This window comes from Pelodiscus sinensis, chromosome 1 (assembly GCF_049634645.1).
Source record: "Pelodiscus sinensis isolate JC-2024 chromosome 1, ASM4963464v1, whole genome shotgun sequence".
Classification (NCBI taxonomy): Eukaryota; Metazoa; Chordata; order Testudines; family Trionychidae; genus Pelodiscus; species Pelodiscus sinensis.
This window is the reverse complement of record NC_134711.1, coordinates 117127516-117153397: the sequence shown is the minus strand read 5'-3', so window position 1 is coordinate 117153397 and position 25882 is coordinate 117127516. Positions and strand designations below refer to the sequence as shown.

The following is a 25882-nucleotide window of genomic DNA, read 5'->3' as shown; positions in this document are numbered from 1 at the left end:
TCCCTCTGGACTGGGGGCTCATTGTCCTTCTCATAGCCCAGGCGGGGCCTGCTCCGGCCAGGCAGTGAGTGAGGAGCTGCTCCTGCCCTGTGGGTGGCGGACTGGTCCAGCCTTGCCAGACCCGCCACAGCCAGGGTCCCACCGGCCTGGCTCTCTGGTTAACTGGTCACTAGATAAGCATGCTGGTAAGGCTAATGTTTCCCAGGTAACCAGTGAACCACTGGCCACAGTTCTCCATCATTGATCAATGGGAGCTGCAGGAGTGGTATCTGCAGGCAAGGACAGCATGTGGAGACCCCTTGCTCTGCCTTCCTCAGGGGCTGCAGGGACATGCCAGCCCCCTCCAGGTCTAGAATGAGAGAGCCCTGCCAGTCTGCTTCACAGCATACTAGCGCAACTATAGTATTCCTATAAGGATTTCTGGCTAGCTGTGTTAAATAATGCTTTGCAGTAAGGTACCATTTATAAATACGTCATCATTAATAAAGTATGGCAATTTGCAGCATGCATAAAAATTATTTATATTCATGTGCTAACCAAGCACATAGATTTAATAATATTGACGTCTTCTAACACGGGTTGTAACAGCTTGTCACAGCATCATCTGTTAAGCATTTTTTACTAATGCATTTCATACCATGCCTTATAATAATTTGTTAAAGGATGCAGCTGCATCTATTAAGCCTTTCATAAATATGAATAGCACATTTTCTAAAATGGCATCATATATTGAATTATTACTGGATATTCTAACTAGAAACAGAATTTCTTTTTTTAATTCGATGGGATCGCAGCCTTCACATGATATACAGTAGGAAGCTGCTTTGGTGCAGTGCAGTTTATTGTGCTGTTGCACATGTAATTTGGGCACCGCAAATTAACAGTTGCTGGAGTAACTTTGTTAAACAGTCAGAGACGGAGGTCCAGAAGTGCATCAGAGCTTGGAATAGAGCTGTTGTGGTATATGGATGGTTAATCCATGTGGGTCTCGATCCTGCAAACTGAATCTCTGTGTGGTTCTTGTGGAGATCCTATGAAGGGGAGTGGGCATGGCTTACTGTCACATACATATGGAAAATAGACCTTGCAGCCTGCCCCTGCAAATCTTGTAGCTTTTGTGACAGGGCTACTCAACATGTGGCCCATGGGCCGCATGCATCCCGTGGCCTGTTTGTTTGCAGCTCGCAGTGCCATTTGGGTTTACGTGGGGTTCAACACGCAGCCGCGGGTAGGAGTCAAAACAAAAATATAATATTATGCTCTTCTGTTGATCCGTGTAGTTAAATTCCTGGACTGTCATTGCTCGTTAAAAGTGCTATCATATGGGTGGAAATCGGGTAAATATTGCATTTTATTAATATCAGCAGAACTGATTTGAATGGGGCCTGTTTGTTGTGTAGTCTTACCTTAATCTTTGTATTCATGCCCATTGGTGTGAAAGAAGCTATTTGCATATATATATTTGCATGTATATGCAACCACACTTAAGTTGCGTTCGTTGGCATGTGCTGTGAATATCATTGTGGCCCCTGGGGCTTCCAAAGTTGAGTAGCCCTGTTTTATGGTCTCATTAGGATCTGTGTCTCTCCTCATCTGCCCTGTATTCCTGATGGGTCTGTGCCTGCCCGTAGCTGTTTCCAGAGTTATCTTCAAAGGGGGATCTCCACTGTGATAGGAGAGAGATTGTCCTGGAAAAGGAACGTCCTAGGATTTCTGCCTGCTGTTCCAACCCATCCAGTCTCTTTGAAGATCCTGGACTCACAGAATACTGTCTGTAAGGCTCAAGGGACAAGAAGGGGCACAAAGCTATAGAGGCAATTGAACCTGTCTTCCTCAGCCAGGGTTATATTTATGTACGGATAAGGCTCTGTGTTGGGGACCGTGATCGCTTCCCTAAAAATCCGCTGATTTTCAAAGTACAGGTCACAACACAGATCTGGCTTGTGGAATATCTGGCACAGAGTTGCCTTGCAGTAAGGTGACCCGTGGGGGTGCTAAGGCAGGCTTCTTGCCTGTCCTGGTGCTGCGGAGTACATTGTGCCCTGGAATCTGCTGCCCCTGCCTGGAGCTGTGGGGAGCGGTGCCTGTGAGCAAGACCAGTGCACAGAGCCACTTGCACATCTCACTTGCACATCTCTGCCTAAGAGCCGGACCTGCTGCTCTCTGGGTTTTTCCAGTGCGCCACATGGTCTGCCATACCAGGACAGGCAGAAAGCCTGCCTTAGCACACCTGCTCTGCTGCTGAGTGGGAGCCACTGCAGGTAAGCCCCTGCCTCAGGCCCTGCCACTCTTCCCCCACCCCCTGCGCCCTCCCTGCCCCCTCTATCCTGAAGCTGACTACAGGGACTCAGCCCTAGCTGGTAGCTTGGAGTTTGTGCCTGCCTGTGGCCAACAGTGGCACTAAAGATTTCCGTTATGCTGGGGGAGGGGGAGAAGGCTTGGCCGGGTGGTCAGGGGGCGGGGCGTCTGGAGTGAGTGGGCAGACTGGGGCTTTTCTGACTGCGAGGAGTGGGAGGGTGGCGACTAGGCCAGGCACTAGGGTCAGCCTGGTGCTCAGGGAACAGGCTGGTGCTGTTGGTCAGGCTGGGGTCTCCTCTGGTCATGGAGTGTTAGGGACTTGCAGCTCTGGCATGTGGGAGGTGGAACCAGTGGGCTAGCCTCCCCAGAGGCTGCTCATGACTTTGTACATAGTGTTTTCCCTCTGTCTTCTGATCCGTTTCAGATCAAAGCTCCCATTGATTTTGGTGGGAGCAGGCCCTGAATGCCAGATTAGTGCAAGCTATCTTGTTTTGCTGCTTCCACCCATGGCCTGAATTACAAAGGTATTTTGGTGCTTAAAGATGCAGATAGGCACTTTCTCACTCTCAGAACGTGTCTAACTTCCCCTGAAAAACTAATGGGTGTCCGAGGCCTAAATTGCTTAGGAGCATTTTTAAATTCCACTAGGCATTAAGTTCCTTTGGCTGCCTGTGAATAACCTACAGAATCGCTTATGTCCCCACTGGGTTTGGGGAAGAGTGAGGCTTCTATGGAACTGACAGCTGCTTACCTCAGCTCTGAGTTTGGACCCTTGCCTTTATTCATGATGCAATGTCATTGCATGCTTCCATACTGCACTTGTATACGGTGTAGTACTGTGCACAGATTTAGTTTCTCTTTAGATTTGCCCCTTATTTTTCTTAGTGTTCTACCTCTCTTCATTTCTCCTTGTGTGATTTTAATCTAAAAAACATGGCACCCTACAATGTTGTTGGAGATTAAATTCTTAATTATGAATTTCCTTACTATTGTGAATGAGCTTCAGATCCTTAACACTTCTAATGTCATTTTTATGTGAATTTCCATGCTATTTTAATTCATTAGTTATGGGCTTTCATTTTTCAATATAATTACTGTAATTTTATCAAGTGACATAACTGCAGTAAATACTTTGAGTAATTATCATTCATCTGGAAAAAAGGGTATCTGGAGGTGTAATGAAGTCATATGTTGAACTATTTATGATGTTTAAAGACAAATTATGACATTCATAGCATGTAATGAGAACAGCATTCCATATTTACAGTGGATAAGGATAATGACATAAAAATAATGTGCAGTGACATCATCCATTGGTAATGATGACAAGAAATTGTACAGTGTCTGTGCTGCACCCAGATATGGCAGTTCAATGGCTCGCCTCTTTTAAAAAAACCTCTCTAAAAATTGTTGCAAGAAATATGGCCTGAGCCTAATGCCCACTGAGGTCAATAGAAGGGTTCCCACTGACTTAAATGAGTGATTGATTGTGTCCATATCCTTTTTTGTGGAATAAATATCTGCCGCTTACAGCGATATTGGAGAGAACGTAGACATTAAAAGTGAAATATACAGCACATTTCCATTCATTTTTATAGCTAAGTCAGATGTAGAATAGGCATTATACAGGTGGTTCTCAAACTGTTTACCATTGTTGGCTGCATATGCAGTTCTCCGTGTTTATGTAAGTCACATCCACACACAATACAGTATCTATACTACCTGTATGGCCCTGAGGATGAGTTAGACTTGCTTGAAGTACACCTACCAGATTGATCTCCACCTGGTTTGGGGATTGGGTGCAAGAGAGGCATCTAGATGGATGGCTAAGGCAGCAGTGCATGTGCCCAGCAGAAGGAATTTAGGCACCTAGGGGACTTGTAGACTGAAAATACATGTGCCAAGTAGGGATGTAAAAGGCTAATCAGTTAACTGGTTACCTGGTGAGCATTAGGCATACTGGAATGCATACTGAGTAACCATTTGGATGACCAACTGCAGCAGGCTGAAGCTATGCTGGCTGAGTCTAGCAGCTGTGTGGAGGCAGCAGGCAGGGTAGCGCCTGCGTCAGGTTGGCGGGACCTCAGCCATGTAGTTGCAGCAGGCAGGACCCCGGACACAGGGGAGAGGCAGGTGGGGTCCCGGCTGATGCAGCTTGGCCTGAGCAGCCCAGCAGGACCCTAGCCACATTATGGTGGGCAGACAGGATTCTGGCCCTGGCTGTGCTTGAGTATCCTGAGCAGCCCGGCAATTCGGCCTGGATGGGCTGGCAGGATCCTAGCTGCACCAGGGTGGTCAGGCGGGACTCCAGCTGCTCTGACTTGGCCTGGCTAAGCCACTGGGACCCCGGCCACACTGAGGCAGTCATGCTGAGACAACCCAATACTGGCTCCCTCCAATGATTAACTGGTTAAATGTTCAGAAGCTTCGGTGGTAGCTGAGTTAGACTGTACAGGATGAACTTAAAAAACAACAAATGGTCTGGTAGCACTTTATAGACTAACAAAACACGTAGATGGTATCATGAGCTTTCATGGGCACAGCCCACTTCTTCAGATGACCGGACTTTTGAGTTTTATATGGTTAAATGTTAGAATTTTAGTCATTTAACTAGATAACTATTTCAACAGTTATTTACATCCCTAGTGCCAAGTGTGTTTGCCAACTAACCCTGTAGATACCTTTAAAGTCATGGGGGGGATTTTGTGGATCATGGTTGTGCCTAAATCTAGAATTTAGGCAGCTAAACCCCAGATTTTGGTGCTTGAGTACCTTTGTGCATCTGAGCTCTGTATCTCTTTATAGGAAATCAATGTAAATCAAAGTCTTTTCCCTGCAGAACTGTAAAACCACTGTAGGGCAGGCAGGACTGTAGTTATGTAACCAAGATCATCACAACATGACATAAATGTCACACAGAACGTAACCCAAACAATTAGTATTTGGGGAGGAAAGTAATTAATTCTTAGTGTGGCCTAGCATTATTTGTATTTTTAAGCTCTTGTTCTGAAAATCAGATTAACTCTCTGCCATGATATTTGGAAATATCCTATTTATTGAGAACCTACAGTTGGGTGTTGCGAATCAAACCCACTTTTCAGATTGCTCTTAAATTATAGGAATATTATAGTAATGTATCTTGATTTTGTAAGGTCCCACCTCACTGTAGCGCACTTACCTTTATTTCCCATACTCTGTGTGTGTATAGAAATAAAATCCAGGCCCTCTTAGTTTTTAGAGAATGACTCATTGCTTGATTAAAAAACAAAAACATGCTGCTTTGTGGAGGTGTTGCTAAATTTTAGTATGAAGCAAACAAGGTTAAAGTCTTTGCCAGAGTCAATGGCTAAATTAGTTTTGAAAACATTAAACCACGCCCTTAGAATTTGCCGAGAAATCCAGAGACGACAAACCTATAAATCAGATGCTTAAGAAAGAAGACATGCCAGTAACATAACACAGAGTCAAGCTAATTCGAAGTGATTCAAATGAAAGATGATTTTTTTAGGACATCGCTGGTCTATTCTGTATCCTAAGTCTGACTGACATATTATACTACGAGGCTGAATTGAAGACATTTTGCACATTTTTTTTAAAGCAATTGCTACGGGTAACTCTAGTTAGTTACAATGTGGAGACATGCCAAACAGTTGAGAATTAGATTGGATAGATATCTTATGCTTCAAGGTTTGTAGACTTAGTGGATAATTAAGCATTACTGACACTTTCTCGTGGTGCCATAAACTCTCAGGTTGGAGAAATTACAAATGCGCAGGTTCTGATCCTGTTTCACGTGAGGTTTTGATTAAACTGGAATTTACAAAGCAAGGCACCCTCAAAGTCATTAGTCGAACTGGTTAGAAAATCTCAAAATGTTTGAAATTTCAATTGCAAATAGACATTTTCCATACAAAAAGGGTTTCTTGGCCAGCAAGATCTATTGATATTTATCACCTTTGGAGTGCCTCGAACCATGGGTCTTCATATTTGTTTTTTTCTGCTAAATATCTTAATAAAAGAAATGTCTCGTTCAACAGTTGATTACTTTTGGATGGCAACAGTTTAAAAAACAAAACAAAAAGCAATCAATTTGGGGCAGTGGAAAAACTTCTTGAATCCTATTCATTGTCTGATCTCTTTATTTACTCTCTTCAGCTATTAATACTCTCCAGTAAAAGCACTCATCCAAAGCTCTGGACAACCTAGATTTTCTTTGCAATATTGGGATAAATAGGCCAACCCATCACCCTCCCCATCAAGTACATCAGAAACAACATAGATGTAAGAGTGGACCCCTCTCCCCCCCCCCCCCCCCGCTTCCCACACACAAATATCCCACCAGAATCCTTACACTGTGTCCCCATCACCTGTCTCCTTGCAGTCTAGGGGGAAAATGCAAATAAATAGCTCCCGCCTTCCCAAGGATCACATGACAGTTGGAAAAAAAGAGACCGAAAGAAATCAAAATAACAGGCACATCCCATTTTATTGGGGCAAAACCTTCACTGACATCAGCGTATTTAACCTGAGATACAATTGTAAGTTCAGGCCTATTAATACTGTGTATATGATTAAATCATTCATCCCAAACTATATGTATGGTCTAATATGAAGCCATCTTTTCAACCATGGTTTTCCATTGTCATGCTATTGTATTTTAGCGGCATGTGCAATTCAAATTTTAACTTTGCCTTTTAAAAATGTTTGTATGTCTCATTTGTATTTAATCATTTTATGCAAATCAAGTATCCCTTTCTCTGTTTTCAGTTGTGCTAGTGTATATCAGGAGTACCTCCACATATTAACAGAGCTGAATATGACCTATTGTCTCTAAGTTATTTGCTCCAGAGTGCAACGTGTGTCAGTGCATCACAGCTTAATGAAAGCAAATACATTGTATGGCTTATGATATGACCGCACAGAACTTGATATTGTAAGTGTCTTGCAGATACTATATAATAGCATAGGAAGTAATTATGGGAGGTTACAGAATTGGTGACAGGCATGAAATAAACACAGAAATATAGTTCAGATTCGTTCTCCGCTTTATTGCTTACTTGTGTCCATGATATATATGTGTTCTCCAGTAGGGGGCAATATGCGAACATGATGGGCAGCACCTAGTCATTTCTGTAAAATGCTCACCAAATGTATAACTTCTTAAATTTATGCGGCCTCTCTTGAGCCAAACACAAAAATTAAAGAGAACTCTAGTATGGTGTATTAGAAACAAATGCTAACATTTATGTCCGTGTATGGAATGACTTTTATTAGATGCACCAATATGGACAAAAATGAGGAATTTAGTTAAACAGAAATTAAGAGGTACAGTGACAAAAGTAAAATCTCTGCAAGCTGCGTGGAAACTTTTCAAAGACACCATAATAGAGGCCCAATTTAAATGTATATTAAATTTAAAAACACAGTAAAACAACCAAAAAAGCACCACCGTGGCTTACCAAGTAAAAGAAGCACTGACAGATAAAAAGACATCTTTTAAAACATGGAAGTCAAATCCTAGTGAGGAAAATAGAAAGAAGCATAAACTTTGTCAAATTAAATGTAAAAATACAATAAGAAAAGCCAAAGAGGAGTTTGAAGAATAGCTAGCCAAAAAACGCAAAAAGTAATAGCAAAATGTTTTTTAATTACATCAGAAGCAGGAAGATGGCTAAACAACCAGTGAGTCCTTGGACGGTCGAGATGCTAAAGGAGCACTCACAGATGATAAAGTCATTACAAAGAAACTAAATGAATTCTTTGCTTCATTCTTCATGGCTGAGGATATTGGGGAGATTCCCAAACCTGAGCCATTCTTTTTAGGGGACAAATCTGAGGAATTGTTCCGGATTCAGGTGTCATTAGGGGAGGTTTTGGAACAAATTGATAAATGTAACAGTAACAAGTCACCAGGAACCCAAGAGGTCTGAAAGAACTCAAATGGAAAATTGTGGAACTATCAACTGTGGTTTGTAATCAGTCCTTTAAATCAGCTTCCGTACCTAATGACTGGCAGGCAGCCAACATACTGCCAATATTTAATAAGGGCTCTAGAGGTGATCCTGGCAATTACAGACCAGTAAGTCTAACGTCTGTACTAGGTAAATTAGTTGAAACTATAGTAAAGAAAAAAGTTGTCAGACACATGGGTGAACGTAATTTATTGGGAGGAAAGTCAACATGGTAAAAGGGAAATCATGCTTTACTAATCTTCTAGAGTTCTTTGAGGAGGTCAACAAACATGTGGACAAGAAGGATTCGGTGGACATAGTATACTTAGATTTCCAAAAAGCCTTTGACAGGGTCCCTCACCAAAACTCTTAAGTAAAGTAAGTTATCATGGAGTAAGAGGGAAGGTCCTTTCATGGATTAATAACTGGTTAAAAGACAGGAAACAAAGAGTAGGTTTTCAGAGTGGAGAGAGGTAACTTGAGGGGTTGCCCAAGGGTCTGTCCTGGGACCAACCCTATTCAACTTATTTATAAATGATCTAGAGAAACGGGTAAACAGAGGTGGCAAAATTTGCAGATAATACCAAACTCCTCAAGATAAATAAGGCCAAAGCAGACTCTGAAGAGCTTTAAAAAGTTCTCACCAAACTAAGAGATTGGGTAACAAAATGGCAAATGAAATTTAATGTTGATAAATGTAAATTAATGCACATTGGAAAAAATAATCTTAATTATACATACAATATGATGGGGACTAATTTGGCTATGACTTCTCAAGATAGAGCTCTTGGAGTCATTTTAGATAGTTCTCTGAAAACATCCACTCAGTGTACAGCGGCAGTCAAAAAAGCAAATATAATGTTAGGAATAATTTTAAAAAGGGATAGAGAATAAGACAAATATCTTCATGCCTCTATATAAAACCGTGGTACACCCACATCTTGAATACTGCGTACAGACATGGTTGCCTCATCTCAAAAAAATATATTGGCATTGGAAAAGGTTCAGAAAAGGTCAACAAAAATAATGAGGGGTTTGGAATGGGTCCCATATGAAGAGAGATTAAAAAGATTGGACTTTTCAGCTTAGAAAAGAGGAGACTAAGGGGGGATATGATAGAGGTCTATAAAATCCTGACTCGGGTGGAAAAAGTGAATAAAGAAAAGTTATTTACTTATTCCCACAATATAAGAACTGGGGGTCACCAAATGAAATCAATAGTCAGCTGGTTTAAAACAAACACAAGGAAGTTTTTCTTCACTCAGCACACAGTCAACCTGTAGAACTCTTTGCCAGAGTATGTGGTGAAGATTAGGATTTTAACAGGATTCAAAAAAGAGCTAGATAGATTCATGAGGTTAGATCCAACAATGGCTGTTAGCCAGGATGGATAGGAATGGTGTCCCTCTCCTCCGTTTGTCTGGAAATGTGTGACAGGAGGGATCATGTGAGGATTACCTGTTTTGTTCCCTCACTCTGGGGCACCTGGCATTGGCCACTGTCAGGAGATAGGATACTGGGCTAGATGGACCTTTGGTCTGACCCAGTATGGCCATTCTTCTGTTCATAAGTTATGACATAATATGTGACACATCACATCTATCTCCCTATTGGTGCAAATATCAAAAGTTGCTCCGCATATGGATGGTGTGTGGAGGTGTCCTGAGGGGTTGAAATGCAGTATAGGGCTCAGGGCTGGGGCAGATTTGTAGGAAAGGATTTAGAGACAGTGCAGGCTGCATGGGGAGAGATGACTACCCCCAGCCCTCTCCCACGAAAGCAGCTCGGGGCCAGTTGAGAGGTGCCTCTCTATGGCCATTGCAGCTTCAGCTGGGCCTGGCTGGGGGGAATCACCTCTCTCCACTGCAGCAGGTCCATTTCGAGGGAGAGGCATCTCTCCCTGCTGCAGTCCTGAGCCCCTGAGCAGGGCTTAATAGGCAGCTGCGCAGCTGCACAGCTTAAAGGGAGTTTAGTGTATATTCTATGGACTGTAGGTTTAGACACTTAGATGTGGCTACTATAAATATACTATACTACTATAAAAAGTGTTAGATACTAAGTTGTATTTGCCTAGTTTATTGATAAGAAGGTCATGTGAGACTGTATCAAATGCCTTACTAAATTCTAGGTATACCACCTTGACCACTTCTCCCTTATCCATAAGACTTGTTATCCTATCAAAGAAAGCTATCAGATTGGTTTGACATGATTTGTTCTTTACAAATCCATGCTAGTTGTTACCTATCACCTTATCTTCCAGATGTTTGCAGATTAATTCCCTAATTACCTGCTCCATTATCTTCCCTGGCACAGAAGTTAAACTGACTGGTCTGTAGTTTCCTAGGTTTTTCTTATTTCCCTTTTTATAGATGGGCACTATATCCTTTTTCAGTCTTCTGGAATCTCTCCCTACCTCTGTGTTTTTTCAAAGATTATAGTAAAGGCTCAGATACCTCCTCAATCAGCTCCGTTAGTATTCTAGGATGCATTTCATCAGGCCTTGGTGACTTGAAGACATCTAGCTTTTCTAAGTAATTTTTAACTAGTTATTTTTTTATTTTAATTTCTAAACCTACCCCATTTTCACTAACATTCACTATGTTAGGCATCCTTTCATTATCAAACTTTTTTGATGAAGACTGAAACGAAGTTGTTAAGCCCCTCTGCCATTTCCATGTTTCCTGTTATCTTTTTGGATAAACTGGAGAGGGATCCAGAGGAGAGCAACGAAATTGTTAAAAAAAGTTTAGGAAAAACCTGACCTACGAGGAAAGGTTTAAAAAAACCTGGGCACATTTAGTTTTGAGAAATGAACACTGAAGAGGAGAACTGTTAGCAGTCTTCAAATAGCATTAAGGTCTGTTACAGAGACTACTGTGATCAGTTGTTATTCATGCCCTAAATTAGGGCAAAAAGCAATGGTTTTGATGTAAGCTAGATATTAAGAAAGAGTTTCTTTATAAGGGTAGTTAAGTTCTGGAAAGGGCTTGCAAGGGGAGTTGTGGATTCCTTAGCACTGGACATTTTTAAGAACAGATTGAACAAACAGCTGTCAGGGATAGTCCTGGCTTATTTGGGCCTGTGTCAGTACTGGGGGGCTTGATCCGATGACCTTTTGAGGTGTCTTTCAGCCCTACATTTCTATGACTTTGTGATTACTGAATTAAGCCAAAGGCTGAGCTATATTTCAGTAAGCTTAAAATGTTAATAGATTTTTGTATTTTTTTTTTTCATGGAGGCAGTTACTCTGACAACATTAACAAAATAAGCTTTGAAAGAAATCCCATCTAGAGACAAGTGGCCTAATCTGTTTTATTGACAAATTGACTTATTATTTGATCAACTTGAATACAGTCTTCAAGATATATTTCTATATAAAAAAAGGCAGAAGGAACACTGAGAATAATGTATTTAGTCCATCATCCTACTTCAGCTGTCATTTAAACACTGATATGTCTGCAGGGAAATAAAAGAAAAGTTTTACAGCTGTTGTGATCCTGCTGTCAGAATTGTCTTTATTGTCTTCTGGAGAGTCGCCTATGTAATTTCCTCCTCCCTGATATGATAATATATTGACCTTCCTTATTCAGTGAGAAGAAAGCAGGTTATGATGGCTCTACCCACCTCCTACATAGAGCTTCACATTCTATCAGAAGAGAAACAAAGCATCTTTGAGAATCAAAATCACTTATACTTGATTTCCTCAGTGTTCCTATTCAATGGGTCCTGAAAATGAGGGAAAGACGTATGGTTTCATCTCAAAAGTTTGAAACTTTACAAAAAGAAAATGAATTCCTACTGTTGAATTTTTCTTTTGAAGTTTTTTGAAAGGAGGGAAAGTTAATTCTTCCCAGAGGAAGTTTACTAAGAAAAACAGTTAGCTAGGTAAATGCCACAATGTTTCAGATTGTTCTTTCATTTATGCTTTGAAAGGAGATCAACGTGTGCCCATTTGGGGTTTTTTTGTTTTGTTTTTTTGGTGATATAGGCAGAAGGCCTGAATTTTTATTGGTTATTTTTCACTCTGAACATACAGGTCTTCTGCACTAGAAGACTCTTTGGAGACTTAGCCCAATGTTGACATCACAAGACAGGGTTTTATAGTCAATCTTTAAATAAAAAAGGCAACTGAACAGTTTTTTTTATTAGTGTTTTTTAACTGTTGTGGTTAATTATAATGCAGTAAGTTTTGACTCTTCAACAAGAGCTTCTTTTATCCAAAATATTAAAAAGGCTCTGAGATCTTCTAGTGCCAAGGAAGATCAGACTTGTCAGGCCTAATTTTTCATTTCTTCATACAGTTTTTTTTTTTTAACCAGTGTAACTGTTTTTATTAGGGCTGTAACTTTAACAAAACAGTTACCCTAATTCTATATCCCTGCAAGTACGCAGTTGTATTGATCTGGCTTATTTCCTTTCCCTTATGGAGAAATAAGCCAGTGCTGGACAATAACTGGCCCATGTGCTGGATGTTGTTCGCCAGGATTAGTCCCTGTTGGGCTGCCACTGCAGTATTTACCTGTGCCTCTGCAGGTACGGGTGCTTGCAGCTCCTGTTGTTCACAGATCGCTGTTGCTAGCCAATGGGAGCTGTGGAAGTGGTGTCCACTCAGTCTGTGCTGCTTCCTATAGTTCCCATTGGCCAGGTACAGCAATCCACAGACAATAGGAGCTGCAAGCGCATGTACCTGCGTAGGCACAGATAAATACAGTAAAACTCCAATAGTCCGGCATCCAACAGTCCGGCATCAAAATGGCAAGAGCCTAGTGAGTGAGCTTCGGCAAAAAATGAGTCACAAGGTAACAGCGGCAGAAGCTGAACTGAGCAAAAAGGGTAAAAAAGGCTTAAAAAAACTAAAACATTACAGTATACTGTATACAGTATGTACAATAAAAAGGGTTTAGAAGACTTTATATACAGCATACAATGTATACAGTATATATATATAACATCTTATAGTACCGCCTGATAGTCCGGCATATTTGATAATCCGGCACCACCTAGGTCCTATAGGTTCCAGATTATCGGAAGTCTACTGTACAATGGTGGCAGCCCAACTGGTGCTAACTCTGGCCAACTGCCTCCATTTTATTGGCTACTCCGGAATAAGCTATACTGGTAGGAGAACCTTTCTACCAGTCTAACTGTGGAGTACTCACATACACCATTGATTTGTACCATTTTAACTGTACAGGTCTACTTAAAAAGATAGTTTTGTGTATAGACAAGCTACAAAGTTTAAATAATAATACAAAAGTTTAAAAACCAAACTGAAACCATTCCATATTTTATACCCATCACTGCAAAGGGTATATGATTTTTTAGAAATATGTTTTAGAAATAGTTGAAGAAGATTTGTAAGTGATCATTAAATGGGACATTGAGCTAACCCACCCCACTTTTGATTTTAGAAGCCAAAACCTTGGCCAGATTACTAACTGGAAAAATCTAAACCACCCACAATTTGTTCATCTCTGGTTTTTGCTTGTTTTTTTTTTTAAACATGGACATTTAATGCCATGCTTATCTCTGAGCTTTTCCCTCTAGCTAATAATACTTTGAGATCCTTGGATTAAAGGCACTACAGCAGTGCAAAGTAGTTTGCAGCTATTAATGAATTAAGCCTCATAACACCCCTTTGAAGTAGGTATTATTATAGCACTCTCAGAGAGGAGTTTTAGTAATTTTCATGAAGTCTTATGTCCTTGTAAAATGGGGCCTTGTCTACATGAGAAAATTGCAGTGGTATAACCTAAAATGCAAAATTAAAGTGGTGCAAACCTTTGTGTGGACCCTTATGTTTGAGTAGAAGAGTAGGGGGGGTTAGTTGAAGTCCTTGCCTCTACACAAAAGCTTTATGTGCCACATGTGGATTATATTAATATAAAAATGAATTATACCAGTATAGCTATTCCTGCATGGGAAGGGGGAACAGCTATATTACTGTGAGATACCTTTATACAAATATAACTGTGAACACTAAGAATTAAATGAGTTTAGGCCTTGTCAGCACAGAAACATGCACTATTTTAATTAAACCCAATTAGTTGAAGAAGAGGCAAACGCCTCTGGTTTGAAGCTTTTATTTTCGTTAAGGAGTGGTTAATTTTAAACCTGTTCCTAATTGGCTTAAGCTAAAGCAAAACAAGCATGACTGAAATCAAAATAAATATCCACACAGCCTCTTTCACTAGATTAAAATCACACCTAAGTTTAATTGGTACAATTCTGCATGCAGACAAAACCCTTAATCAGTACATTCTTAATAGGGATGTATGTGAGTAGTCGAGTTGAGTACAGACAGTCCCCGGGTTACGTACAAGATAGGGACTGTAGGTTTGTTCTTAAGTTGAATTTGTATGCAAGTCGGAACTGGTACATATTGTAGGGGAAACTCTAGCCAAACATTTCTCCAGAGCTCAGTTTTATTCTCCCACACCTCACTTCCCTCAGTCCTTTATTCTCAAGCTGAGGTGTCTGCTGAGAAAAGCCGCTCTGTGTCTCCCTAGTCTGCTGGGGGGGCGCTAGCTTTGCGTCTCCCTGGTCTGCTGGGGGGAAGCAGCTAGTGCGGGGTTGCCTCACCCCGTTTGTAAGTAGGGATATGTAACCCGGGGACTGCCTGTACTCACATTCCCCTGGCTGCCTCATCCCATGAAGCAGCCCCTGCCCGCAGCCAGCCTCAGCCATCAGAGGCTGCTCTGGCAGCAGCCCCTGTCTCGAGGAGGCTCAACTCCCTCCTCAAAAGAGGGGCTGCTGGACCCATTGTGAGCCGGGACTGAACAAGCCTGGCTCAGTCCTGGCTTGCAATGGGCCTAGGAGCTATCCCCACTGTGGCTCTGCAGTTTAAGAATTAGGGATGTTAGGGAGCAAATAAATAGCTAACCGTATAGTCGATAGAATTTCTATCGACTACACGATTAGTCGATAAGGAAGTTACCCCCCGTTGTGGCTCTGCAGTTTAAATGTCGTAAGAGCTGGGTGGGCGGGCAGCCCAGCTCCTACTACATGTAATCGCACACCCAACTGTTTGCTTTGATTCAGTTAGGGCATTTCAAAACTGACATTTTGTTTACAGTTGCACATGCACAAGTTTGCCAGATGTTGCTGTTTTTCATCCATGTCGTTTTTTCCCCACCACTCTTGCTAAAGTGACACGCATGTAAATCTGGGGCCCGTGAAGCAAGGTACATGCTCATTGCACACGACATCAATTGGATGCAGAGGGAGCACACGGCTCTTATAGTCAAATGCTGCGACTGTTCAGTGGGAATACCCCGCACATTCTAGGTTCGCAAGCACAGTTAGCAGAACTCGCTTATCCTGGGAGAACGTTTTGGTTAAGACAGGCTTGTGTCCCACTGAGATGGAGAGCCACTCATGCAGCCCATTCACTAGCCTCAGCACGGACTGGGTGTCCTTAAGCCTCTGACTGCCAGTGACTGAGAATGGCTGTTAGGGGATCACTGGATGATTGCCTTTCAACTGTGGCCAATGCCAGATATTTCCAAGGCTGTGTCCAGACTCAGGGGTTTTTTCGAAAAAACTTCCCCTGCGTCCAGACTCAAGCCGCGTTCTTTCGAAATTAATTCGAAAGAACGCGGCTTTTCTTTCGATGGCGGTAAACCTCAATTTACGAGGAAGAACGCCTTCTTTCGAAAGTTCCTCTTTCGAAAGAAGGCGTTCTTCAATGTAAATAGGGCTTCTTCGAAAGAGAGCATCCAGATTCACTGGATGCTTTCTTTCGAAAAAGCAAGCCGCTCTTTCGAAAGTTCAATGTGCAGTCTAGACGCTCTCTTTCGAAAGAGGCTCTTTCGAAGGTATCTTTCGAAAGAGCCTCTTTCGAAAGAGGCTTGCAGTCTAGACATAGCCCAAGGGACTGACCAGAACAGGGCAGATTACTATCTGGCCCGTTGTGGCTGTTCTTACGTGCTCAGCTACTGTAATTACAAGCGATCTGCAACAAAAATGTAGATTAGGAAGAGAGATGGGTGGAGTGCTGTACATATAGCCTACCTACCGTAAAGTGGAACCTTGGGTTGTGTTAAAGAGGAACTCTGGATGAATGGGAATAAGTTTATGCTGATATTGCTAGAGCAATATAATCTCTTCTTAGACTATGAAAGAGAACTTTTCTTAATGTGAAGAACCTATGGGACAATATGGGGCACCAAGGCAGTGCGCGAATTCTTTTTGACCAGTCAGACAGACTGGACTAGAATGCATGAGACTGTATGTATGTATTTTGTAGTTTATTGCCCACTACAAAGCATGCCGAGGGTAAGGACCGTTAATCTGCCTTGACTAATTTACAGGGAAAGAACACAATCATGTCCATAAAGTGACTGTAAAAATGCCATGGTTTTTCATGTGCAATGCTGTCCAGATCAAAGTTTTTAAGTTAATTTATGTACACAGGCATGTGTTTTTTCTTTCTCTTACATGCTCTCACGAGTGTTTTCTAGCTGCCAGCTCTGAAAAATCAAACTTTCTGTGCCATCAATCCTCAATGGCTATCTTCCGCAGTCAGTAGTTAGCCAATGATTTCATTAATGATACACAAGCCTGACTAGAATCGCTCTGTAAAGCAGAGATTATAATATATTCCGTCATATATAGATTGTAAACTTTTTGGGATTGTCTCTGGATATTTGTTATATCTAGCACAGTGGGACCCTAATGTCGACTGGGTCTTAGCAGATCTCAAAAGTTGCACTACTTACTGTTGTTAGAAGGCAGTGGTACTGTCATAACAGTTGCTAAGCCTGTTCATGAACACACAGGACATAAATCCCAGGAAGCTGGCCCAAGAAGTGGTCAATGATGCCTGTGTGTCTGATTTGTTTGCTTTAGCAAACACACTTCCTTTTCTTACATTTCTGATATGTGCTTTCAGTGACTGAGCAGACATCAGTTGCCTTGCGGTTTCCCTGGCTACATTTCTGTAATTTTTCTGAAAGCTCCTTGTTTAAAATCCTAATTTACTAAATGATCGCTCAAGTGTTGACACCAATGTCACAATACTGTGCTTGTTCATCTAGGTTGCTTGATAGTCGCCCACGTTTTCCATGGATCTTTGCACCTTTGGGTAAATGCATACATTTGTGTGTTACATTGCTCTTAGGAATTATCTTTTCATCACATTTGTTTTTAGCACAATGTCATAGTTATTCTTATCTCCTTCTGGAGCAAAAAGGTTTTATAAATATTTTCAGCATTGCTCCCCAGAGTAATGAGCTAACCTATATTCCCTACTTGCTGGGTTAGTGTTCATTGTCTTTTGGAACCCAGAGAAGTATCTATTCCTCTGAGGCTGGCCCATGTATTTATCAAACTTCATGTTTGGAGAGGATTGAACATTGTCATTTTCTCTTATTTATGCTGCTTCAAAATACACATCATGTGACACTGGTAAATCCTAAAAAAGGCTGTTTTCTTCTTCTAACACTGAACAAGGGAACTTAAAAAATCCTCCCTATTCTTTACTAACAGCTCTATTTCTTGCTCGCTTAATGCAGCAATTCTACCCAGAACATCTCTCAGCCCCTCACCTGGGTTCCTGCAACAGATTTTAAAATCTGCTACACGTATCCTGACACACAAAGCTCAACCAGCCATGTCCGCTATATGTGAAAAATCTCTCTGATGCAGTATGTGATGTGTGATCCTATTCTGAAAAGAAGCACAGTGTGTATGTATATATATAAAAAGTCAGATCTATTTACGTAAGTGACCTAAACAAACAAGAACCTAATTTTAGTTCAGCTTAAATTGAATCTACAATGAAAGTTAGTTAATTGTGCTATTGATGGAGAAAAACCAGTAGTTTAAATCCAAATTGAGGCATGTGCTTGATTTTTAAAAATTACGTGTGCAACCACCATTTCCCATGGATATTCTTGGGAGCTGGTAGATGCACCGCAGTTTGGGAAATATCTCCGTGCACCGCTCCGATTTTTCAAAGTACCACCAGTCATTTAAATGCTTATGAAATGTTTATTTTGTGGATTTAGGGCAGGGGTGGGCAAATACCGCCAGCAGGTTGGATTCAGTCTTCCAGGGTTAGTGCCTGGCAGGCTCCCACACAGCCGTATTTATCTGTACTTCTGCAGGTATGGGGAAATCACAGCTCCTGTTGGCAGCTGGGACCTGCAATTGCATTTTAAATGTAGTAAGAGCCAGTATGGATAGGCACAGCACTCCTGGACTGGCCTGGAGCAGACTCTGTCTGTGGTGAGCCTGGGCCCACCACAGGCAGAGGCTGCTTTGCCGCAGCCTCCTTTACTCCCTCCTTCCACTGCTGCCTCTGATAGATGTAGCAGCAGGGGGGGAAGGGGGGGAGCAGGCAGTACTCCGGAGACAGTGCTGGGGGAAACTGACTTTTAAGCTGGCTCCCCCGCAGCAGCAGCAGCTCGTTTCGCTGCCTCTGATACTGAGGCAGCAAGGGGCAGGGGGGAAGCGAGTAGTCGAGTTACAAACTTGAATTTTTGAGTGATTGAAACCTAGATCTAATTTTTTTTGCACCATGTTTCAGTCATCTGATAATGAAACAGTACACTAGGACATTTAAGAAGTGGGAAGCACACACAGTATAAGTAAAGAACACATTTGCTGTTTTTATTGGTGCCTTGTAGGGCAATAATACTGAAAAAAGGGGAATGCAAAAAAACCCAGCATGGTGGCAACCCACATCGTATTTTTTTTAAAGAGTACATCAACTCCTGTTTTTTTTATTTATTGTGGCATGAATGATAACATAAAACCAAAACATGAAAATATACAACTTATATTACACTATGTGTTATGAACAAAATATAAATCTATAACTCTATGTTATATTTACATAATTATTTCTTTTATTAAATTTCAAGTGAGATGGTAGGTTGCACATACTTTGTTTTAAGCTCCAGGCATTTGATTGTCTCTATTTTCTTTTCTATTTTTCTTTTCACTTGTAAAATCCAAAATGTTAGAAGGGGTAGGAAGAGCTTTAGAGCCAATGGAGCTATATAAATACTGTTTCAGCAAACCAGTGACTAAAAACACTGGGGAGTAGAGAAATCAGTCAGTAGAAAAAACAAACTTGACATGTTCTTCAATCTGGGAAACTGACAAGTTAAGATAAAGTTGAAGAAAATGTAAATATAAACCAAACTAAACATCCATCCCATGCCCTGTGAGTTGAGGATACACTTACATTTCCTTGAAGATAGGATTCTATGTAATTCATTAGATGTGGATCCATCAAGTTGTGTGGGCCGACAAAAATATTTCATTAGATGTGGATCCATCAAGTTGTGTGGGCCGACAGAAATATTTCATATTTGATAAACCATGCCCTTAAAGATATATTATGAAGTTGCCATTAATTCTAGCAGTTGAATTTTTGGTAAGTGTGGGTCTACGTTTGCTCTGTGTGTAATTATTTTTGATGCTATAAACGTGATGTCAGAGTCTTCTTCGGCGACAATAACAGCTCATCTCTTTGGATTAAAAAAGAAAAAGCTTTGAAAATGTGCTGTAAAAAGGTTAAGGACAATTTACTTAAAAAAATGATTTAATTAAAGAGTCTACTGCAAAAACCAAATCTTTCAAATAATGTCTCTGCAGAAAAAATTTCTTCCATATGAATTTGTAATAAGAGGATTTGGTTACAAAACTAATTAAATTCTATAATAGTAGCTAGTGTTCTTTTCTGGGGGCCTGATTAATATAGCGGAAGGGTTAAATAAAGATACTAAATGCACTTAATAATCCTATTTTCTTAATATAAGGCATGAATTAATTCAGAGGAATTGTGTATTATTTCATTGAGCTTACCGGTCAGAGTCCCTCCATTTTTTTTCTTTTGACCCTCTTTCCCCCACTTCCAAGAAGTTTGTGTCACATTGGAGTAAGAAACTTCCCTGATTTAAGAGGAAACAAAATGCGTGGCCAAAAGTTCTAAGATGATGATGATGATCATCATCATCATCATCATTATCCAGATTTCCAGGAAAGAAGCGAGCTAGGCCCACACAGAGGCTAGGCTTTTTGTGCTCTTTTAGGTTAATACTATCCTAATCTCTTCTAACCTGATTTTTCTCAGTGCCATAAGGGCACAAAACCCAGGAAAAGAAAGAAACAACACAAGAATTTCTTTTATAGACACCTGTTTTTTTAAAAAAAAAAAAAAATCAATAAGATAGGGCCTCTCTTTTTCAAACATGGGTGTTTTAATACTACAGATAGGACATTTGGGTGCTTGGATACAGAAAAGTACTTAAGCACATGCTTAAATGCTTTGCTGTGCTGTTTCAGTTTCAGCATGAAAATGCAGGGTCTTTGACAAGCTATGCAGATTCGAAAATTTGACCTAAGCCCCAGCACAGTCTCTCAGGTATACGCTGGTTTGCAATACATTTAGCTTTGACTGCAGTTCAGAATAAATGCTAAAAAAGAAAAGACAATACAGAAGATGAAGCACTGACACCCCCCCCCCCCCCCGCCCCCGAGAAGGAACTGATCATCCTTTAGCGCGAACAGGGCTCAGTCCTGAAGCCCTTATTCACTCCTAATTCATATGATATGATTAGGCCCATTGGCTTAAACATGGCTACTCTCATGAGTGAGACCTGGAGTATCAAGCTCTTTTTTGAGGGTGAAATCCTAGTCCCATTGATTTCAATGAGGCCAGAATTTTACCATGTAGATTTAAGATTTGCTCCAACCATGCCTGCCTTGGTGGCACCTACCTGGAGCTAAAACAAAGTATTCTTGTAGCCCAAAGTCACATAATTGAACCAGGTGGAAACATGGTGGAAATCAAGCATCCAGCAAATGTGAAGTGAATCCACAAGAATCAAAAAGAATTTGTTCACAAAGACAGGGAACAAATTAAACAAAAAAAAGAAGAAGCAAATATCTGTTTTCACATTGTACATAATAATGATATAAAAACAATTGTCTATTTTTTCTTCTTATCCAAACAGAGTGCTTAAAAAATTGGCTCTAGATGACTGGTGTAATTAAATAACTAAAATGAGTGATGAGAGAGCAGAAGTTAATTAAGATTGAAAACAACACTTCCATTAATTCACTCCATCATAATAAACATCAGAAGTTGACATGACTGGGGCCAAAATTAAAATGGAGAAATAAGAATGGGGTGAGCACAGGAAGAAATGAGTTTTTTATATGTCTATAAAAAAGCAGGATTGGGCAGCAGTTTTAAATATCTTAACAGCTTCATTTGCTGCACTGCCAAATCAGAACAGAATAAAATAAGGTAGAAAAAAGGGAAATAAATTATACATAATTTACTAATCTGGGAACAGCTGACCAGTATTATTATTATTATTATAATTACCATTACAACACTAGCAAGAGGAGGCAGTTCAAATGAAAAAAAAAAACAGTCATCAAATACAAACAAAACCAAAAAACCCTCTGACATGGAGGATGTGATCAGCTACTCCAAGCGTAACCCCAGAGCAAGTCTTCTGAAAGTGAGAAAAATTGAAAAGAATTTTTGATGCAGAGGTGAAACTCAAACAGGGAAAAAATAAAGAAAAGGGAGGGAACAAAAAAAATGGCATGGGGAGAATGAAGCTATCACACATCCAAACCGCTCATTGGAGTAGTGTCCTAAATCTTAAATGGCATTTCTTTGTTGTTTTCTTTGCACAAGATCTTCAGAGGCAGCTTTACACTTGAAGTGGTAGGTCTTCCAGCAAAGTAAGGCCATGATCCTGCAGTTGGATCTGGGAGGATTGACTGCTGCAGTCTAAAATTTAACTGGCTTCAGGGTGTGTGTTCAGATTCAGGGACCTGAATCAACTAGTGAGCACTGTGGGCTGAACCCTGCAAATGCTAGTGCATATAGTCCTTGCTCACATGAGGAGTTCCAGTGATGCTGATGATGAGCATCTTCCTATGAGTAAGGACGAGGGATGTGAGCAAAGATCTGTAGGATGGCGTTCTGTGCTCACAAACTATGCTTCCTTCCAGTGGAAAGAAGTCCTATGCTATAGAGAAAAGCCAACAGCAGCTCTACCCTAGGAAGTACAATCAGAGGTATCCTTTTTGTTTTTGTGTTAGAAACACACTGCCTGCTGTCTTACTGCATGAAACTGGGTGTGCTCTTAGAGGTGGATAAGAGTCAGGAACCAAAAAGAGGCTATGTATCACAAAGTTTACTTCCTTCTCTGAAACCAAGCAGAATGCTATATTTGTGTAACTCCACAGCCATCTAACCCTGGACAGAATTTAGCCCATTGTATTTTCAGTCTCAAATGTGCATGCCCATGTGTAACCAGGACAGGTGAGATGACTGAGGCAAAGAGATCTAGAACAACATTACAAATATCTGTTGTTATGCTTACAGGAATTTATTTTCCTGGTGTCCAACCCTCTTGGAACCTCAAAGACTCAGGATCTTGTGCACTATAAGTCAAATTCTGCTGCCCATTCTGGATGGGGAAATGCTTCTTTGTTGTTTTGTTCTTTCTCCTTGCGCTAATATTCCACTGATGACTATGAGTGTTCCAAGTAGGTAGAGAGAGCAGAATCTCAGCCAAGATCTGTCTTATGGCTTAGAGATCAGCAGCCGTCCATTAAAACTGGACATTGGATTAATCCATTCTGGAGGTTAGTACTTCCAGTTTGCCTGCCCTGCGTTAAACAAGAGTATGGATCTGGTCATGTTTTAGGTTGCCATTTGAAGTGCAATTTTAAAAGCAAAGGCTCCTTACAAATCGAGTTGTTTGGAGGATGTGGGATTTCATCCTGAACATGGTTTTTGCTCACAATGGTCCAATATTATTTTTATTAGTACCATAAACACGCACACACAAAAATCCAAGGTCATAAAATATTTTTCTCTAAATTTTCTTGTGTGTCTCTCTCTCTCTCTCTCTCTCTCTCTCACTTTCACCTGAGAACGGCACCTACAGTTTCCTTTAAAAAAAGAAAAGAAAAGAAAACAAAGTCTAATCTCACCAGCTGCTGGTATATCAGGTTCTTCAAGGGATTGTCTAAGACATAACACTGTCCTAACTTAAGACAGAACAGGAAACAAAAGAGACCAACCGAAAAATAAAATTGAAATAGTTCAGCGCTTTAGTACAAATTTGGCACTTGCTCAAAGACTCAGTGTGGTGTGCAATTGATGAAGAGAAGTCCTCTCTAGAAAGGAAATACTTGCTTGTTGAGATTTACAGAAACAGACTCCCCACTCCCTTTCCCACCATTTACCTCCAACCCTAAGTATTCAAAGGAGAAGGGAAAAGGAGGAGGAGGAGACGGCAGAAGGGTAAAAGGAATTTTATCTTTTTTTTTCCTGTCAGGTGCATTACCAAAAAAAAAAAAAAAAATTACTTCTCTTTAAACTGTAGCACAAAACAACAAAACACATTCACAAGCCACTTGTTGGCACTGTGTACCTGAGTGAGAATTTCTAGAACATTGTAGAACAAACAGCCATAAAGTTTATTTGGAAAAAAAAAATAATAAAAGGTCGACGGGTAAGACTTCAGTGCTTGGGTATAGCAGCTGAATTACTGGCATTATTTTACCCATAGCTTATTTCATTCTTTTGTTGTTGTTGTTGTCATTGTCGTTTTCTTTCTTCTGGGCCTTTCTTTTTTTAAAATGCAGGCTGATGTCTATTAGTCAGCTGATGTCCCAACTAGTTAAGACTAACAGTTAAAGTAACAGTCAGTGTATGAGAAAGTTAATGTGCTTGGCCACTGGTAAGGATAAACCAGGTGGGGCTTTTTTTTTTTTTTTCCTTGAAGTCCTGTAAGGTCGCACTATATTTGGACCCTTATCAGTTGGCTTGCCCTGCAATGTGATTTTCACTGTCACTGCCATAGTCCACATCAGGGTCATCCTCTTCCTCGTCGTACTCATCGTAGATTTCTCCATTGATGTCATTGGCCTGTATCTCCTCTTTGATATGAGGCTCCTCACCTTTGATGCCGTAAGTGCTCTGGATGACTGGCATGCCGGGCTCTGGGCTGCTGGACACACTCGAGTGCTCTGATGGCAGATGTGGGGAGGGCATTCCTGCCATGGCGATGGCTCCTGGGTAGACTACACCGGCGGTAGCGATAGGAATCTGTGCTTGTTGCCTGTTGTTGAAAAATAAAAAGGGCATTTAAATTACAAGCAGGAGCAAAGAGAGTGCTAGCAGCCTATCATTTTTTAGCTCGGTGGAGTGGGTCTTTCCAAGCTTTGAATCAGTAATTTGGCTCTGACACTTGAGCCTACAACTAATATTAGGCCTAAGGCCCCCAAACTTTGACCTGTATTGGACCACTGGTGGCAGGATGTTCGTCATCAGCTGTGTGCTTGTAGACAGCCCATTCACCCAGTAATAAACCTTGACTCTTAGGCAAGCTCCAAAGTTACAGTTGGAACCCACACACCTCTAATCTAGAGATGATTAAAAAAAGATCTGTCCCACCATTATCAAGAGTTGCAGAGTGCAAGTAGGGCTTAGAAACAAACAAACAGCAAGGCTTTGGTGGTGGGAGAGTGGGAAGTCCCTTAATGAGTCTGTTGGTGACATGGGGAAAAGAAACAGGCTATAGGCTAGGAATGTGGAGTTTATTTAAAAACCTGATGGCTTGAAGGGAGGGGCAAAAGGAACCTTCTGGGACTTATATTTGTAATTCCCAGGATCTCCATGCAACCTTGGAGGTGGCACATGCACTAGCCATAGGGAGGTGGGTGAGGAGAAGAGGGATCTTTTAGTGATAGGTATGGACAGCTCCCTGGAACGTTGAGGGATATTAGTTATCTGCCATGCCAGAAAAATCTGTTTTTATTATAAAAAAACATAGGTTTAAGTCTGGCTTTTATTAGTGAAAGAGAGTGACATGTGTAAGTTATATAAAAATCCTCTGCAGGACCTTTAAGCCTTGGAAACTAGGGATGTTAAGAGTTGGCTATTTAATTGAGTAGTCGATAGAATTTTTATTGACTACTCAATTAGCTGATAGGCAGCCCGGCTCAGTCCCAACTCATGCCAAGTGCAGGACCAAACCCCGCAGTGGCTCCGCAATTTAAAAGGCAGTAGGAGCCCCCTGGCTATTATTGCTTTTTAAATTGCAGAGCTGCAGTGGGGTTTGGTCCTAGACTAGTGTGAGTAGGGACTGAGCCAGGCTGCCTGCCTGCCTGCCTGCCTAGTTGGCAGCAGCCCCTGCCATCCCCTCCACAGCCTATGATGAGGCTGTGTGTGTCGCGGGGGGGGGGAGGGAAGAGGGGGAACAGGTGGCACCATAGAGATGGTGCTGGCGGGAAACAGCTTTTATGCTGGCTTGCACCTGCTTTCCCCTCCTTGCTGCCTCTATCACAGAGGCAGGAAGGGGGGAGGGAATGTGAGTAGTTGACTAGTCAACTACTCCCTTCATCCCTATTGAAAACATAAGGCAATAAAAGCAGAATTATTTCAGGCTATCAAAATTCCTTTCTCTTGTAGCTATGTTGTACCAGTGTTTATTTCCCTGAGAATCTCCAAGGTCCCAACAAGCCTAGAGGTTTAATATTCATGCCCCTTTTGTCTCCTTGCTTCATGAAGTAATTCCATTGCAGTAATACCCTTCAGTACATGCTGCATATTGTAATGTCATCAGTGGTGTGTCCATCTGTAC

The 25882-nt window shown here is 41.2% G+C and overlaps 1 protein-coding gene and 1 long non-coding RNA gene across 13 annotated transcripts in view; one reads left to right on the top strand and one right to left on the bottom strand.

Moving 5' to 3' along the window:
• LOC112545496 (uncharacterized) overlaps positions 1-25882 on the top strand; it is a 63117-nt gene that overhangs the window by 21987 nt on the left and 15248 nt on the right. The gene's annotated exons all lie outside the window — the stretch shown is intronic.
• The window catches only part of SOX5 (SRY-box transcription factor 5), an 897303-nt gene continuing 891840 nt past the window's right edge, over positions 20420-25882 (bottom strand). For all 12 annotated transcript variants that reach the window (XM_075898182.1, XM_075898188.1, XM_075898174.1 and 9 more), the window contains one exon: positions 20420-24358. In XM_075898182.1, the coding sequence (XP_075754297.1) occupies positions 24055-24358 (304 nt within the window). In that variant the 3' untranslated portion in view covers positions 20420-24054. The remainder of the gene's footprint in view (positions 24359-25882) is intronic.